This window comes from Clinocottus analis, unplaced genomic scaffold, assembly GCF_023055335.1.
Source record: "Clinocottus analis isolate CAN_PGR_092001 unplaced genomic scaffold, fCliAna1.0.p SCAF_13, whole genome shotgun sequence".
Classification (NCBI taxonomy): Eukaryota; Metazoa; Chordata; class Actinopteri; order Perciformes; family Cottidae; genus Clinocottus; species Clinocottus analis.
Window position 1 is genome coordinate 4,005,744 of NW_027175854.1, and position 18,417 is coordinate 4,024,160.

The 18,417-nt window shown below is 40.9% G+C and overlaps 1 protein-coding gene across 1 annotated transcript; it reads right to left on the reverse strand.

Annotated features, from left to right (window-relative positions):
- Positions 1–140: 140 nt before the first annotated feature.
- On the reverse strand, positions 141–12,334 carry slc20a1b (solute carrier family 20 member 1b). Its single transcript, XM_068573471.1, has 11 exons — positions 12,066–12,334; positions 10,187–10,905; positions 9,854–9,994; positions 9,092–9,177; positions 8,709–8,805; positions 5,122–5,241; positions 3,425–3,706; positions 2,627–3,245; positions 2,254–2,439; positions 2,038–2,122; positions 141–1,808 (listed from the first exon to the last, which is right to left on the reverse strand). Exons 2-11 carry the CDS (start codon positions 10,533–10,535, stop codon positions 1,653–1,655), a joined length of 2,121 nt encoding a protein of 706 aa, XP_068429572.1. The 5' UTR covers positions 10,536–10,905; positions 12,066–12,334; the 3' UTR covers positions 141–1,652.
- Between the last annotated feature and the right edge of the window lie 6,083 nt (positions 12,335–18,417).

Consider the following 18,417-nt stretch of genomic DNA (forward strand, 5'->3'; position numbering starts at 1 on the left):
GTGTTCGAGAACTGCTTTTTGGAAATTATTTACTGAGATGACGTACCGTTATTTTACAAGAACCTGTGTTTGAATATGGCATTTGTGATTGTATGAATATGCTTTTTATTATACATTAACAAAAACAAGTTAAACGCCAGTATTTTACCATTTTTATTGTATTTTTTTCCAATCCACAAATGTGAACTAGAGTATGTGGATGTGCATAAAAAAAACAAAAAAAACAATTTCTTTGGTTCCTAAGGGAAAATTAAAACAATTAAGGCAACTACAGCAGCTATAGTTCTGATATGCATTTAGTACTGCAGCCAAATGACTCACACACTGGTGGTGTGCAACATATGGCCACCAGTATTCAAACAAGAGACCAGATCAGCTCACCACCAAACCACCCAGATAGAGAACTTCCAGTTTTGGGTTCCTGTTCTCTTTTACAACCTTATTCACCTCCAGGCCGCGAAAAAAGAAAAAGAGCAGTTAGAACTACCCAAAAAGTCTAGGCGGGTGCAAATTTCACAGAAAAAGGAAACCTACTGGGAAGTAGCCAATACAGGGTGAACTGGGAAAAACAACACTGAAGGAGGTGTTAAGCACTTAACCATCAAAGATGATGCAATCAAGTTTAACAGGAGACTTGTTTGAGAGCATGCGTTTCCATTGGTTAACATTCTGGCGTTACATTTCTCAAATTCAAGTAACTAATAATATCAGGCAAGTTTTTGAGCATCGATCGAGAATGTAAAGACTCGTGACATTCTGATAAAAGAACTGGATTGCAGGTAATCCATCGACTTCAAGGACTTGGGTGCCAGAGTGTGCTGCCCTTTATGCTATTAATACAGCATTTTACATATCATTCTGCAGGAGATCATCCAGTGTGTACAATTGGTACTTCTACCAGGGTAAACTAGTTTGACAATTTTGTCATAAAGAAAACTTTGCAGACCTGTTTTTAAGTGTTAGAAAACACTCATCAACCTCTCTGATTAACAGTCAGTTTGTAGTCACTTTTCTTTAACAAGAGACGGGGGAACAGCTTATACAAGCCAGATGAAAAACAATATTTACTTAATTACTTAGAATTAAGGAAGAAAAGAAAAAACACGCACATACACACACTTTTTCAGCTAAAAATACTGCTTTTGCATCTATGTCACTTTCAGCACGTGTTATGACTTGAGAGTTACATGTGCAAAAGGCATATACTGCATCTTCAATTGTTCACTTCTCTCTAATGTGTAAAACTAAATTAAAAACTTAACATGGTTGTATTTACATAATTGCAAAGTAAAAAAGAAAACTGAAGAAAAGAAACAAAATAATCAGTTGATTTTTTTCAGAATAACTCGTTACAGAATGATGAGATATGAAAAAGCAAGTCAGAACAAGGAAATGCAAGCTTCCTGCTGGAAATAATGTGGCCTGATTGGAACAAACAGCAAATTCTATGTTGAAAATGATGCAGCCAAGAACCACAGGCCCATAATCACAAGTCCTTTTCAAATATTTCTATTTTTTTCCCCTCCTTTTTCTTCCAAAGTTGTTGGCTTGAGGTAAGCGATATATTTTGGCCTTCCAACTTCACTCCTTTTCTTTTGGTGCGCACTGAAGCGGTTTCTTTCTCCTCCCCTGGCTGGGGTGCAGCCGAATGCTCAAAGGATGCCATAGATGAAGATGGCCATGATGGCAGCACTGATCAGGCCAGAGATGGGCACAGTCACAAACCATGCCATGAAGATGTTTCTGAAGAGACGCCAGTCTACCGCTTTCTTTGAGCGCAACCATCCCACTGCAACCACAGAGCCCACCTAGAAACATGGCAGATGTCAGATCAATCCCATCCTCTTATTTCAACGTGTGACTTCTAATTACCCGTTTGCACACCTAGAATTTAAAATTGTACCGAGGAGAAAGTTGCTTCACATTTGGATCGTTTTCCAGACTGGGATCCTGTTTACAGGAGGCTACCTCATTCTAACTAACCTCTTCCCCCGTGTCTCAGTCTAGCTCCCAGACCACAGGGTTTGGCCAGCTTACCTTGCAGTGGGTGGTGGAGACAGGCAGGCCAATGTTAGAGGCTACCACGACAGTCACGGCTGAAGCCAGTTCGATGCTGAAACCACTGCGGGGGATCAAAAACAACACTTATGTCTTTCCCGTAGTTGTTTCTGCGCATGCTTGGCTAAAGTCTGAAGAGGATGTGGGTTTATAAATGAGGAGAGAACTGCTCAGCACTGTCTGTGGAGTCTATACCTTGAGGGGGTGATGGGAGTAAGGTCCTTGCCCATAGTCTGGATCACTCTGCGACCCCACACCCAGAGTCCAGCGCAGATGCCCACACCTCCGTACAGCAGCAGCCAAAGAGGTGTGGGCTCATTGGAGTTCACACTGCTGGTTGTGTAAACCAGCCACAGAGCTACCAACGGCCCGATGGCATTACTGCAGGGGAAAGAATTTGATTATTTTAACAAATGTCAAAGATCCTGACTTAAACCGTGACAAGTAAAAATTTCATCCATTAGCCTTATGACAAGTCCTGACACTGGCTTCAGGAATGATAATAACACGACATTGGGCTGATGACAGCGTAATAAAAAATAAGTCCTTCAGGAAAGAAGTTGCATACCTCACATCATTTCCTCCATGAGCAAAGGATCCAAAGCAGGCAGTGAGAATTTGGAGATATTTGAAGAGAGTTGACACTTCCGGCTTGTCAGCGTCATGTCCATCATCCAGAGAGCTTTGGCTGCTTCCTGCGTCCTCCTTCACCATTTCTAGTGTCACGTCAGCCTCTCCCAGAGCTTCAGGAGTTGTGTGCTCTGCCACAGCGTTGCAGTAGCTAGTGTAACTGTCCATACGCACACGCTTCCTTTCCTGACCCCCTGACCCTGTGCCCTTGTCACTTTCCTCGTAGGCACGGTATTCCCCTTCTTTATGCTTGAACTCTGCGTGCATGCCGATGATGGCCATGGTGTAGGAGGTATAGCTGTTGTTGCGCCGGATAGGTCGGTCACCCCCCTCGCCCATGCAGTCACCCACCTTGGCCAGGTGGAGCTTGTGCAATAGGTCTTTGTAGAGGCCGGAGTCCTTGTGGACTGTGTGGTACTGGCTGTACCCGTTACTTGGAACTTGTGCCGGCCTGTTGAACTGAACCCGATTGTTGATCTGGATCTGACTTTCTGAATTTGTGGAGCCATTGTTTTGCTGGTTGTTGACCTCACTGTTTGACTGATTCTGCTTTGGGGCTGCAGAAAGTGTTAAAAAAATAAAATAAAATAAAAAAAATTGTAAGTATTATGTTGTATCAACGTCTCGTGTCATTTTATGATTTTTTCACAGTACACCAAAGGAATTGTGTTACCATCTCATACTATTAGGCTACAGCCTTTTAATTGCATATACATGTTGTTTATCGCCTACTTACCACCATTTGCAGTGCTGTAGTCCGTGTCATCAGAATCTCCAATGTCAAACGCCACCCTACGTTCCTTATTATTGTCAACATCGTCAGAATCTCCAATGTCAAACGCCACCCTGCGCTCCTCAGGCGCAGCCTGGGACTGTGCAGGGGGGCTTTGATCAACAGCTGGGGTGGGTGGTGTCGATGTCTCCACGCCAGTCTGTTTCAGGATTGGACAGTGAACCTCTCTCAGCTCCCTCTTCTCCATCAGGGGGCTCTCTGATGGGCTGGAAGACTTGAGATCTCCTAGTAGGGGAGGAGTTGGAGTGATATATTGATTGGGTCATTGCCAAATATACACAGTGTACAGCAAAGAAACACTATGGCACATGTTTCCTCTAAACCCAAGCTGTAGGGAGTCACAAGAATTACACAACGAGAGTCAAAAAACAACCTTTGTCCTATAAATGCAACGTTACCTGCATTCACAAGATCCAATAAATGGATTATGACCTTACAAGGAACATATTTATACTACCGCCAGCAGCTTGACTTATGAAAGACGATGAGACTCAGCACAGCTTGAGGCTCAGGTAACGTTTGTTTGTGGGTTTAAAATGAATCAGATACTCAATGGCAATATTTTCTATGCAGTAATCCTCGGAGTATCCTGACCAGTTGGCCACATTGCATCATCCAAACTGGTCAAGGTTGTACATGAATCCTTCAGTCGCCCTCATGCTGCGTTTTGTAAAGCTTCAAACACCATCGTGTCTGGGGTCATAGTAGTGTCCGTAGGCACACACAGCTCCAACCTGCGTCTGAATGACTGCCGTTTCCAGCGCAGTGATGCTGTCCTGCTGTGAACGCTGATTGACTTTCGCAACTCTGCGTCACGCAAATTTTTCACAACGTGCCGTTCACTTGAAAATTTTCTTTTTCAAAACCATTTGCGTCTGTGCATCAACTTAGCATGTATTCTACTCACGCAAAAAATTCACAACACTTTTGGTGTGAACGCAACATTAGCCTTCTACCCACACATGCAGTGCAAACGCCACGGCAAGTCAACCCAGGCTTATTTTAGTCAAGGAGATAAAGACCAATTAGTGGATCACAACGACCCAATTAGGCTGCTAGCCTACAGGATGGAGGCAAATAGTGCTTAGTCAGTAAAGGCGGCCATTTATCTGTTACTGGTCTGTGTGACTATTAATTGTAGTAATATTTTTAAAACGCTTATAAAAAAAAAAATTTGGAATTTATGCACGCTTTGTAAGTGGTATTAATGGGAACAACATTTTTAGGGCCTACACCCTAGAGATAATACAAAAAACATATTCTGCCCCAATAGATGGTTAATGCAGTAACAAAGAAGGCAAGACTTGACCGGCTATAAAAGCATTGTATTGTTAACAATAAATACAAAACATCCATGAAAGTGAAAATGAATGGTGTCCCCCATGAACACTAAAACCACACAATTGGTGTGTTAATGCAGATGGGTTTTACTTTAATCTAGGATTATAGAACAAAAAACAGTGACAATTTCAGAAGATTTTCATTAAAGGCAACTCCATTATGACAAAGTACAAGGCTAAATCCTGAGTCCAAAGGCAGTGAGGAAAACCATAATTTCAGTTGTCAGCCGAAACTAGTGACAGGGATTTGAAAACTGAATCAGCAGGTAACCAGAAATGAAAAACATGAATGTGACTTACGTTCAATCTTCTTCTTGAGCTGAGGGCAGACAATGAACCAGACCACAATGGCTGTCACCACAGATAAGCCCAATGAGATGAGCAGGGTGCCCCACCAGGGGATCTTGTCAAATCCAAGCACTGAAGAACCGCCAGGTGCCACAGACAAAATCAGACGCACACAAAAGAGAAGAGAGAAAAGGCATATTTAACATACAAGGCAGCAAGTGCAACCTTTCTTGGTGGACAATACAAAAAGTTGACAGAAATAGCAAACATAAGGCAGGATACTATTTGAGTAAGTCAACAGTCAGTTTAGGAGGAACATGTGTTATTATATAAAATGTAGACGGCACCAACGAATAAAAATTCACTACAGGGGAATAGCAATGACTTCAATAACATCTGGGCGCTGGTTAGTAAGAGCATGACTGCATTGCTACATCCTAGTTAAATATGGAAAGCATATGCACCCCTAGATGTGAACAGTTCTGTAACACCTAAAAAGGTGAAAGAGCAAAAAATGTCACCACGACCCCAAAATGCCCTGCGGGCACACTGCACATGACAATTGGTTCCTTAAAAGGAGACTAAATTAAGGAGAAAAAGGGGGAAAGAAAGGGGGCGGGGGTCCTCCCTGAAGTCATTTGCTGTAGCAATAAAGACTCCCTCTTGCCAAGACTGCAGCAAAGCTGGTGCAGCAGAGGTACATATAATACAGCACATGCCAGCAAAAAGCAACTATTTACATTTCCCTAGGGAAGCAGCGGTCTTTGTCATACAAAGAGGATGCAAGTCAGCAGTGTGGTTCGGAGAAAAACAAAAACAAGAGCTGCTGAGAATTCCTCTTGAAAAATTTTAATTCAGATGAGGCGACCTTGGCCGGGCATAAAAAAAAAAATAGAAGAAAAAAAAACACCTCCACGAGCTTGGGATTGCATTTAAGATTAACAATAGAAAAACAGAGCCAATACGAAGTGATTAGTCTCAGTCGGTGTGTTAATTTGAGTCGACGGTGCACTCTTTCAACTGAGTCACGCTGCAGCATGAGACTGCAGAGCACCCAACTGATGTTTACTTAGTTACGCAATGGAAGCTAACTCCCGGCAGGACTGGAGCGGCAAAAGAGGAAGAGAAGGGTGGCAGCTATGCAACAGCTGTGACTTCTGTCTTTGACTGGGGTGCATTGGCTCACATGTGGTGGGACATCCAGTAACAGGTGGGATACAGTGCGACAGGACTGTGCTGCGAGTGTGACACAAACAGGAATTCTACAAAATAAGGGTAAAAAAACAACTCTGCAACTGACAAAGGGGCCTGATGCAATTCACATGAATAGTCTTTGTCACAGTATCTGTTGGTAGGAAACTTCTTACAAAATATAAAAGAAAGGATTTCAAAGCAAGCCTAGGTCTAGCGGTCTGATAAACACTCCCACACAAAAGGGTGAGCTTATACCACAGCCATGCAGTGGGATGAATGGGACTGAACGGGAAATTTACTTCAACCACGGCTGCGTTCCAAACCCCTCCCTTGAACCTCTGTATCCCATGGTCTACTTCACACAACAACATGGTTTGTTTTCCATTACTGCATGTGCATCTCACCACCAAGCTAAATAACAATTGCTTAAAGTGGCAGTTTATGACTCATTTGGCAAGGAAGCTTTGGTCATTTGTCCTCACTTTTATCTCAAACTAAGGGTAGCACTTAGCAAGAATATTATGACTAAGTGACAGCTGCATTAAGTATAAGGAATGAAGGAATCTGTTAGCACAACGTTCACTCCTGACAATAAGTATCTATCCATGACAATAGCAGCCTCTGAAGGCAGCCAGACGGTTAAAATAAGTTATGTGTACTAAAACATGTGCATCGGTTTTATGTTGCCAATTGCTTGGTGTCCCCAGAGCAACCAACGCTACTGGGTGTTTGTTTTTCAGATGGTAACCCAGGCAGAAAATCTGTATCCAGCTAAACACATTGAAGTTCATCAATTGAGGGGGGAGAGCGAGACCAAATGTACTGTCACTATGACACCCAGCATGTTGAAACCTACACTGGTTTGCAAAGGGAACGATTTAGATATAGTCTATGAAATGTGACATGGACAGTATTCAGGGCAAAATCAGCTGATGTAGGAAACGGTTACTCATATGTCTGAGATGCCTAATGGAACTTAAAGGGATTTCATACAGACACAGAAAGCACCATCATATATCCATGTGACAATTATTTAATGGAACAGTTTAAGGGAGTACGAATTAAACTCCATTTAAATTAACCCCCAAAATATGTTAGATTTTAATTTTTCAATGACTGGGGTTGCAGTGGAGTGACAGCTCCTGAGATATATAAGGTGTGAAGAACCCAAGTCGCATGAGGCCTCATTTGTAAAGCCTTGGCAGCTGACCATCAGATTCTTTGGCCCAAATTGCATGCACGTGCTGACTTGAGGTCTCTGGCACTGGTGTATTAAGTGATGGAATGTGCTGTGGGGTGCCCGGTGTCCAATCACATCGCTGTGATAAGATCCAGATAGGGAACGAAACGTACTGTAAACAGTTAGGTGCAGATATCACTGCTCAATTAGAGTTCCTGTATCAGTAATTATGACTCTTTGTTGTGTAGTGTGCCAATGTGGTACACATCTAGAACTTGCCCTGAAATAAAAATGGGAAGTCCAGCTTTGGATAATAATAATACAAAGAAATCTAATAATGATGGATTAATGCCTCGTCTTATTTTAAATTGCCAATCCGGGTATGATTATTAACCCAATGTTAAACTGGCTCCATTGTGGTCTCCCGGGGCTTTGACAATAAGCTGTGTGTGTTTGTGGAGAATTTGCAGAGGACACATTGGGTTTGTTATGATGTCTGAAATTTAATGCAATTTCGCACCTTTTTTATGTGAGGTACCAAAGTACAGGGTCTCGTCGTGTACAGTGTGTTGAGGTGTGAGGGACTTCACACAACTATACAGAATGCGCCTGACTAAGCAGGGTTAAGGACTATGCTGGAACTGCAAGTGCTCTCCTTCCTGTGAGTGTGCTGCTGATGTGTATGCACACACCAGCCAATATCTGGTCAAACTCTGGCCTGTAGTGCCATTTAATGGCCTAGTCCAGCTAACATCTTGAACTGTTAGGCCCTAGAGAGAGAAGAAAACAAAAAGGAGCAAAAGTTGCTCATTTAATGGAGATTCTGGAAGATGAAGATTTTACAAGTATTTAGATCATTAATTACTATACTAATTTAGAGCAGCAATACAACTACTGGCAGTGGACAACTATGACCATTTCAACATCCTTTTTACTTCTCTTTCCTCCATGTCTGAACAGCAGACAGTGACGTCAAGTTAAGTGAAATCTTATTTCCAACTCCCTGTTGTGCACGGCTCTAAAACTTCATTCCAGCTATGACCCACATAGAACCACAAATGAGAGTCCCAAAAAAACATGTTAAAATAAACACAGCTCCTGTAAAAATGGTAAACAGTCTGGTTCAGTCTGGAATATGTGTGGGCATCCAGCTCTCTGAGGGAGCAGTTTATTTTAGGCTGTGGGCAGGCATGCAAAGCAAAATGACTGAAACAATGATACTCACTCGGAGCGCCACTGTACATGATGGAGAACACGTTGATTCCCATAGTCACAGCATAGAAGACAGGCAGCGCCCTCAGTCCATTAGGGACAGGGTCTTTCTACAGGGACAAAACACATCACAGAGTCAAAAAACAAAGTCCACTGTATGAAGGGAAGTGTCCCATTCAGCTGTCAGGTTACAGTAATTGGATTCCAGGTCTATGATGTGGATAAGGAACAGATTCAGAGGACAGTAGCTTGATTTTCACCATGTGACAAACATTTCCTCTAATTCATCTGGCAGTGGACGAGTGCAGTGTTGAAACAGACCTAAAACGTATCACCCCGGAAGGTTCTCGTCTCGCTTACAAAAACGCATACCATCACGATTTGATGAAAGCTTACCTTGTGTAAGATGAACATGCGCACAAAGTAGAAAACAAAGGCAGACATTATTCCTGACAGAAGGGGACTCAGGAACCAGGAAGCAACTGCAAATTAAAGAAAATATGAGCCTTTCAATTTAGTGGGAATGTCATTTTTGACAGAACATTATTCTGTTTTAAACTACATATCCTTTTACTCCCTATAATTCCTGGAAATGTCATCTCAGCTTTTATGTCAGATGATTATTATTTTGGCAGCAAAGCTACCTGTCCCATGGACTGGCATGGTGGATTGTTTTATACTTTGTCTGACAAACAATAAATGTTCTCGTTGTGCCCTCAGTACAATCATTTCAAAGCCTTTCCATAACTGAATGACATTGAAAATGTATTATTTCTGTTTGTTGTTTAATTGGGAAGTCAGGTTTCCACAGCGGCACAAGACATGAAATCTACAATCTAATGTAACAACTTGCAAATTCAGTATAGTCACCGTATCCTTTCTACCTCACGTGGATAGTCCATTAGAGACTACTGGAATCCCTCTTGGTTTATATATCAAATGCTTATGATTAAAGTTTAGTTTTTTAAATAAAGTTGCATTTTAGGTGTTGTGAATTTAGCTCCAAATATTTGACTCAGTATTGAAGGTCCTCAACATAGACACAATACTGGTAGAGGAATTATCACACCCTGTCATTACGTTAATATAGTCTATGATGTACTTAAGCAAATCACTGAGGACATTTCTAGGCCAGTTGATTAGGAGTGCCTGACTTACCGATACGGAGGAGTTCAAACCACTTGACTCCCTGCTGGCCTTTGGCAACCAGCGAGAAGCCTATAGTTGCACCAACAATGCAGTGAGTTCCAGAGATGGGGAGCTTAAGGAAGGAGGCGGCCAGCTGCCACACAGCAGAACCTAATGAGAAGAAATAAAATTATCACATTAGGCGGACATGTTGACCTCATTTCAGCTTTTCCACATGGAAAAGCATTTTGACAATTGACAGAATTGTCGAAGCAAAGTTATTCTAGTTACAGCCCCATTCCCCACATCTTGTTTACAGGGTTCAATGACCGTATTTTTAAACAACATGTTGTAGATACTCACCAAACATGGCACTGATTGATCCAGCCATCAACACATGCTCGGAGCCATTGTACATGCCCACGTCGATGATACCCTTGCGGATAGTTTCACTCACTTTGGCCCCGAGGAGCACGGAGCCCAGAGTCTCAAACACGGTGGCCAGAATGCATGCCTGTCGCAAAGTAACCACTCCAGAACCAACAGCTGTGCCAAATGAGTTGGCAACATCATTGGCACCCACAGAAAAGGCTAAGACAAAGGCGATGACAAAGCCAACAACCAGCAACCATGTGTACTCCGTCAGAGCAGTGTGGGTCACCAGCCCCACGGTGCTGGCCATTATTATTGCAGTGGCAGTAGTTGAAACCATGATTAGAGGCTATAGAGAAATTGCTTCACTAATCTTAAAAGGTAATGAATGCCTGTCAAAATAGCTATTTATATAATGCTATTTATTTATACAATTTCTAAACAGCAGCTTATAAAATTAAGAGGTAAATGGTCAAATAAATAATTAACTTCTTCAGTACTGCCTGTTTTAAACAGTGTTCTTTTATTAACAGTGCAAACTTTTTAATGCGTTTAACTGGTACTGACCAGAAAACAAGAAGTAAAGTGTGGGCTTATTGCTATCCAGTAATTATCCTAGATTTGTTGCTGTGCCTTTGGTGCTGAGACATCAAACTAATTGAATAGACTGTCATTGTGCAACTGTAACTGCAGATGAACAGGGGTGCATCCTGAAAAGAAAAGAGACAGAAAAGACCTGCTTTAACAAACAGCATCTTCACATTCAACCTTCACAGAAGGGTCACGAAAAAGCACGCAGAAAAGACAACGACGCTAAGGACATTCGAGGAGATCAGGGGCATCGCCATCTTTAAAAACGGAATAAAATAACGCCAGTAACGTTAGAACACACTTGGACTGGGACAAGGGTCTCTAGTAAATGTCTTTCGTAAAAACTAAATGGGAAGCCATTTTTGGTTAACGTCGCAGGAAGAAACAGAGGGTTATATTACACGAACGTTATTTTAGCCAGACTTTTATATGGTGTGCTGCTGTTTTTGTTCAACTGTTAGTACTCCCGGCCACGAATACGGTAACGAGATAAGGGGTGCCTTATCTACAGTAGACTTTACAATCGTTAATCGTCTCTACGAGTGCACGTGTCGTCATCCATTCATAGAACACAGCCCCTGAACACGAGCGCCATCTGTTCACGCCGCTTTACGGGATAAAACAGAAACCGGTCGACCGGTCAGGACTAACGGCAGAGTCTTTCATTTAATGCGAGGCCATGTACGCTTACATAGCTATTGTGCCTTTTATTCGCAGTTTCAATCCTGTTTGATGGGGTTTTTGTAGAGAGGAACAGAGGAGGAGGGGGGACGTTACCGGAAGTGACTCAATGTCAGGGAACACAAGCCTGTATTTAGTAGGCAACGTTGTGTGTTGTGCCCTTTGTAATGAAGTGTGTGCTGGACAAATGGACAGCACAGTTAACCTCATTAATGGCCGTAAAAGACTATTTAGATTGGGGTTCTCCCCTTTGAGCCTTGGTTCGAGACTAACGTTGACGTTACATAGTTGTGACGAGTGTTAACGGTAACCCAAAATGAACAGCCTTAGTATATCCTAGATCAAAGTAACGTTGGATGTTTAACTTAACAGCTGTGATAACATTAGCCAGTTCTCAACGTACGCTTATAACTACGTTACCTAGCAACTAATGATAAACTGTTTGTGATAAAAACGAAGAACAATGATCTCTTTTTCCGGGCTAGCGTTAGCATTAGCTTTACGGTCATCATCGAGAGGAGGGACGCGTTACAACGTCCAGCGAATTAAACACAAAGAGACATTTATTCTCACGGAAGGACTAAGTTATCAAACTTACCACACGTTTCAGTTGTCGATCCTGTGAAGAATAGTGCTTTTCTATCCGGAAAGGTGAATAGCGCGCGCACAGACCGTATAGTTACGATACCGCGCGCGGGATAATTAACAAATTAAACTGCTATGGAAACGAAGCCCCTTCAAAAACGATACCTTGCGTGTAGAAAAAAAAGCTACCACGACAAAGGCTATTAATGACTATCCGATTGGATGTGAAATAACTACAACTCCAGAACCGTCTCCGTTTGAATTAGAGCTTCGCAGCCGCATGTGTAGAACTTGTTCATACCGGTAAACGGAACAGGGGGTTTCTTTTTTATTGGATACACCCTTCAAGAGCCCCGCCCCACCGGCCAGCTGGAGGGGTTAGTCGTCACGCGCTCAGAGGATGTCAGACTCATGGGTCCATAGAGCAACACAAAGACAACAACAATATATAAAGTATAATACAATACAACACGAGGACACAGGTATAATTATTGCAGTTTAAAAAAAGTCACTCGTGGTGAAAAACATACAGACACTGCAATAATTCCAGAAAAAGAAGAATACCTCATAACACTCAATGTTGGCTTAGTTAAGACTTTTATAATTACATTTTCTGAGAAATTTAATCAACATTTAAATTTGTAAAATGTGTTTACAATACAATTCATTCAACATTAGGGCTGCAGTTGAATAGTCTAATAATAACCTCCTAACGTTTAACCCAAACCACTTTTCCCTGACCTCTGTGGAAAATGTCACAGGGTCAAGGAAAGATGAGAAGGAGAATTCATGAGGAGTTTTAGGAAAAGACAACCGTGGTGTTTAGTAAATCCGATTCCGCTTTCACCAACGACGTAGTTATGACGCGACGGCATGCAGATGTTAGTGACGTTATTCTGCTGCGGTAAAACTAAAATGTTGGAGTCCATCTCGGACCACAAGATAGCACATCTCAAATACTCTGCCCGTGTGTTCTTACAGTGTTGAGTCATGCAGACAATTTAAACAACCTGTTTCATATTACTTTATTAACGAGGTTGGAATAGAAATTAAAGAAGGAATATGAAAGTGAAACCAATGTATTTTTCACAGAGTACAACTACTAAACTGTCTTTGTTCAGTTTCAAACATGCTAAATTAAATACGTTCTCACACTAACAATGTCTCCTATGGTATATGTGCAGATTATTATCTGTTCATAAAAATATGCAGACAACAGCTTATGAAACACCACACCACACAGTTAGAAGCATTGACTTGATATGTTTTATTGTAATGTGACAAAATAGTTCATTCAAAAGATGATAATTTTTTGATTACTATAAATTATGTAGATTACATGTGCAGGCAGGCTGTTTATGCTAAACATTTTTGAGGTAGCGCTAATTTAAATAATAGGCTCGTTCAAAAGAGCTGCTCCTTGCCTGGTATCCAGACAAGTGCAGGCGGCAGCAGCAGCAGGGGGTGTTGACAAATCCTGTTTCCATCGTGCACTAGGCCACGCAGTCGGGGGAGAGCTACTGTGGCACCTAACTCTAAAATCGAAGGCCGCCTCGCTCTTGTGAGATTATTGTTGAGCACGTGTGCATGACACCAAAGTAAGTATGGGGATCAAGTCAGACACAAATTTAACCAGCATTAATTGCACGACGATTGCCAGTGATCTACTCTGCGCAGAACTGGCTCATCTCGAACAAATCTATTCATTCAAGTGCATCTGACCCGAAATGATAATAGCAATCACCCTCTATCAATAGTCGTTTTCTTTGGTGACCTTTCTTTTATTGTGTTCAGGAGAGATGTGATATGCTAAAAACAAGAAGTGCTCGATAAGCAAAGCAAATATATTGGACTCACTTATAGTAGAGCCTGAAAGTGTATTTGCAACATGATATGAACAAGGAAACAGTTAGAATTCACAAAACACAATACAGAAAGTTATTTATTTACATCGGCTGATACTGTTCAGCTCATATCAGTGTTATTTTTTTACGACCTCACTCCCCAGTGTCTTTCCTTACTTGATGTTACATCTTTTAAAGATCATGGAAAATTTCCCTGTTCCCAACCCATTGGGCAATAGGTTCAACCTCGATCACTACAATCCTTTTTACAAGTAAATTACAATGAAGTGGATGTAAATGTCGTATGTTTCATAACTACTCGAACGAGAGGAGGGGGTTGCAGTCGCTGTGAAATACAATCTCAAAACTTAAAGATAATGTAATGTTGATATAACTTCAACTTCAAAACATATATATTTTGTGTCTTCTTTAACTCCCTTCTCAGAAAAATACTGTTACTCACGATAATACACCTCCTTGTTTACTCCCTTGCCAGTAACCAGAAAAGGGACCTTGAGTTAATGAAAGATAAGATAGTGAGATGTCATAGAATACCTCAAGATTCATGTTTTCTGGTGTGTTTATCTAGCTTTTACTCAATAGTCCTAAACATGACGCAATCGAATTAGGTCACATATGTGAAATTACAGATAGCCTTTTTCAATTTTAACGACCAAATGCCAAACTCAGAGAAAGGACACGCTGTGTTTGCGCAAAGATCTTTCATAATATTGTCTCATGGTCTTATGAGGTGCATTCAGTGGCCTATAAATATAACACGATGAAGTGCCATAGTGTGTCTTGCCACTATAGGAAGAAAGATTAAGTGCCATATACTGTGTCCTTTAGAAAACATAATAAAGTACCCTCGATGGTGGCACTAAAACTCTGGAAACATGATGCAGTGGCACTACAGGCTGCCCATATGCTAGAAAACTTTCTGCATGCAAACTTTCTGCCCACTGCTGATCTGATGCCTTGTTTTTTTTCCATCACTGCCCTCTTAGACACGTAGAGTCCGGCAATGATCTTATGATACTGAAATCCTTCACTTGTGGTTATTGATAAAATGAGATAAATCAAGCCAAAACAGGGTGTGAAGTATGTATCATATTACACAAACTTAATCATTGTAATATTTAGATCAGAAATAATGTTGTAGATTATGTTGACATGTTAAACTGCATGAGATCATTTTAGTATTATGTGCAATCTATGTGCAGGATTATGCAGATCTATGGCAACACTCCCAGTTCTCTGCACGGTGAAACAGAGCCATCTGGCGTTATATTACTGCAATAACATTTTGATAACAAAGATTTCTCTATCTGTTTGTATGTTTTTTAATCCCTTTTCGGATGATTCAAATGTAGAAAATGCTCTCGTATTACAGTTTTCAAAACCACCTTCCAGGCAAACTAAAACTAAAGGATAACAACATGTTTTTAACAAAAGTTCATATTTAGGAAGTAACATTTAGTCGATGCTCCTTTCACAAAGATGTCATAAAAACATATTTGTCAGAGTTTTATTATAACAGTAAGTAATCTTGGTACGGTTTCAAAGTGTTTTTTTTTAATGTAATGTCATGCAAAAACAAACTAGAAAGTTGTGTTTACAGTCGATATTACAAATTGTTATATTTTCAGACAATAAAGTAAGTTTGTTTTATCACAAAAGTATGCAATATTTAATTTTTCCTACTCAAATAAACGTAGTGAAATTCCTTGTGCCTTGTGAGTATGAACAGCACCGCTGAAGGATTGCACTCTATGGTCACACTATACTTCTTTTAAGTAGGGCCTCAGCTTTCTGTCTGACCTTTCTGACAGTGATACTGGACTATGTTTGAAAATAACCTTCTCCTCCTAAACTATATGGCTACCATGAGCGGCTGGGACGCACAATGGGATCTCAGTTCATGGACGGAACTGGAAAGTGAGGAGCTTTGGTAGAGACGTAAAGCTGTACATTGCGTACTTGCTGGTGCCCGAGCCGCTACTTTTAAGATGGGCTTCCACTGGGACCAATCAGAATAGCCCGAGAGCAACAAACGTCCAATGGACGCCCGCTCTCTAGTTTGGAAGGCGGGACTTCCGAATGGGTGTGTGTGACAAGAAAGAGGAGGTTAAATGCGCTGCTGGAGTTTTTAAAAACGTGTGCTAGTCTCCAGTAGAGATAAATAAGTAGACTATTGTGTTGGCGTTACATACGATAGACGATATAGTTGACCCAATCACCAGCTGCACTTGCACAACAATCGTGCTTGCCCTGCTTGTGTGCAGCCAAAAGCCACACTCACTCTGTCTGTACAAGTTGTTCACTAGGCTACACACTTAGTCGTGAGTTTCTGTCGACTCCTATTGTCTGGTAAGAGTGGCGATGGATACTGAAGCCCAGTATTAAACTGAGACCAGTGCAAAATTATTTAAGACTGGAGTATTTTTAAGCTCCAATGTTTAAAAAAAAAAAAATTATCCGCACTATTTAATGTTTGGGTGTCATGTAATTATCATGCTGCAGCACACTCCGTTGCCCTGTGTCAGGGCTTGGCTCCTCCAAACACACAAACAAACCAAAGTAATCCAACAGCAGAGCAGAGAGGCCACGGTGGAGACTAAAGTTAACGTGGTGACGTGAGGATAACAATAACAATTAGGCATGTTACTTTTAGTGCAATAAACCTTTGCAAATAACGTATCAATACACCTGTTCAGAAGGCATAAACGTGAATCTGTAGAAAAAGAAATATTTCATCCACCACCACTATGCTTCACACAACCACAGAGTGCTAGCTCAGTAAGATTAGAAAGCTTTATTGATCCCGAGTGGCGAAACTAACTTTCCCCCAAAAACACAACAGATAAAGAACACATTACGAAGACTAACCAGAAAATCATTACTGCTGGAAATAGTTTGGCCTAATTTGAACAAACAGCAAAAATGATGCACCAAGAACCACAAGAATCCACGAGTTTTTGTCAACTGCTATTGTGTGTTAATGGTAGAGATGGATACTAAAACCAGTGCAAAATGATGTAACACTGAGCAAGGGAGATGTGCAGCACACATGTCCCTTGTCCAGTGTTACATAATTTTGCATAATCCTCTAAACATACACACAAACACACCAAAGTCAGCCAACAGCAGCCAACCAACAACCAAGACAAACTCAAAACCAAAGATGCTCTTCAATGAACAGCTGGACAGACATTTACGATGTTTATTTGATCTGATTAGACGCTCTTTCGTTTCAGTCAGTCTTAAAAACAGAGGGATAATGTCCACACACTATATTGTTCCTGTTCTTAAAGTCATTTTCTTGTTGCAGCTAATTACTAATGTGTTACTGCCTGCGGAAAGAAAAAACAAAGAGTATGTGACAACTCTTTCAGACTACTGCGGTAGTATTTACATCTACAATACATTCACAAGCTGAACATGAGCAAACGTTGCATTATGTTTAATTGGGTTACTATGATCCATTTTGTTTAACCATACAAGAGGTAAATAAAAAAACACAAACATGTAATTTTCTTCCTCACACTTCCAAAATAAATGTATTGAAAAATGTACTCGGACAATGTTATTTTTTAATTAAAAAGCTGGGAATACTCTATTACAGAATAGAATCATACACATTTTTGACACATTGGGGATATAATATTCAATACTCATGTTGGACCTTCAAAAAGGTGGATCCCACAGGACTGCGGTTGATTTACTCTGATGTAGCACAATCATAAAACATTACCATTTCGTACAAGATGAGATGTTTTTAAAATGCAAATGAATTTGAAGATATTTGTGCCAGATTGTTAGGCTGTAAACAGAGTACTTCAATAGGCAATATTTAATTCCACAGAATGGAAAGATCTTTGTACATTCAAAACACCTCCTGCAAAATGAATTACAAAAACAACAAGCATTATTTGGATTGGTGAAGTGTAAGAGTTTCAGTAGGACCCACAATAGTAACAAAAATAATCACAATGCAGGACAAATGTGACTGAGCTTGTCGTGAACAGGGATTTCCAATATCCAGGCCAGAGTTTTATGGAAGACCTAAAGTACCAAAGAAAACACAAACACATGACTCACACAGTACACACTTCTGTGATGTCTGCAGTCGACACCAGGATAACAAAAAAGTAAATTCTGAACTGAAATGGGACAAATTCATATTTTTAGCTCATGTGAAATGTAAATGTTTTGTGATGTGGCAGTTTCTCTAAAAAGGGATATTGGTTTCTTAAAATGCATATCTGTATGGTTGCCTTGTTAGACCTAAACTGAAGTGCATCAGTAACACAGTGAGGATATATGTGGTTGTTATAAGACACTTAGCCCCAAATCTTAAAAGGACTGGTTTATCTTCAGAAGGCTGTTGTGTCAACGCTGGCAGTCTTGAAGAGTGAGCTGAATAGCATGAAACCTCCACTGTGCCGATCGCAAAACAATGCCGTCCCCAAAACACAAAGAAGCCCCCAAATATATTTTAAATTCTAGGGACGAATTTTC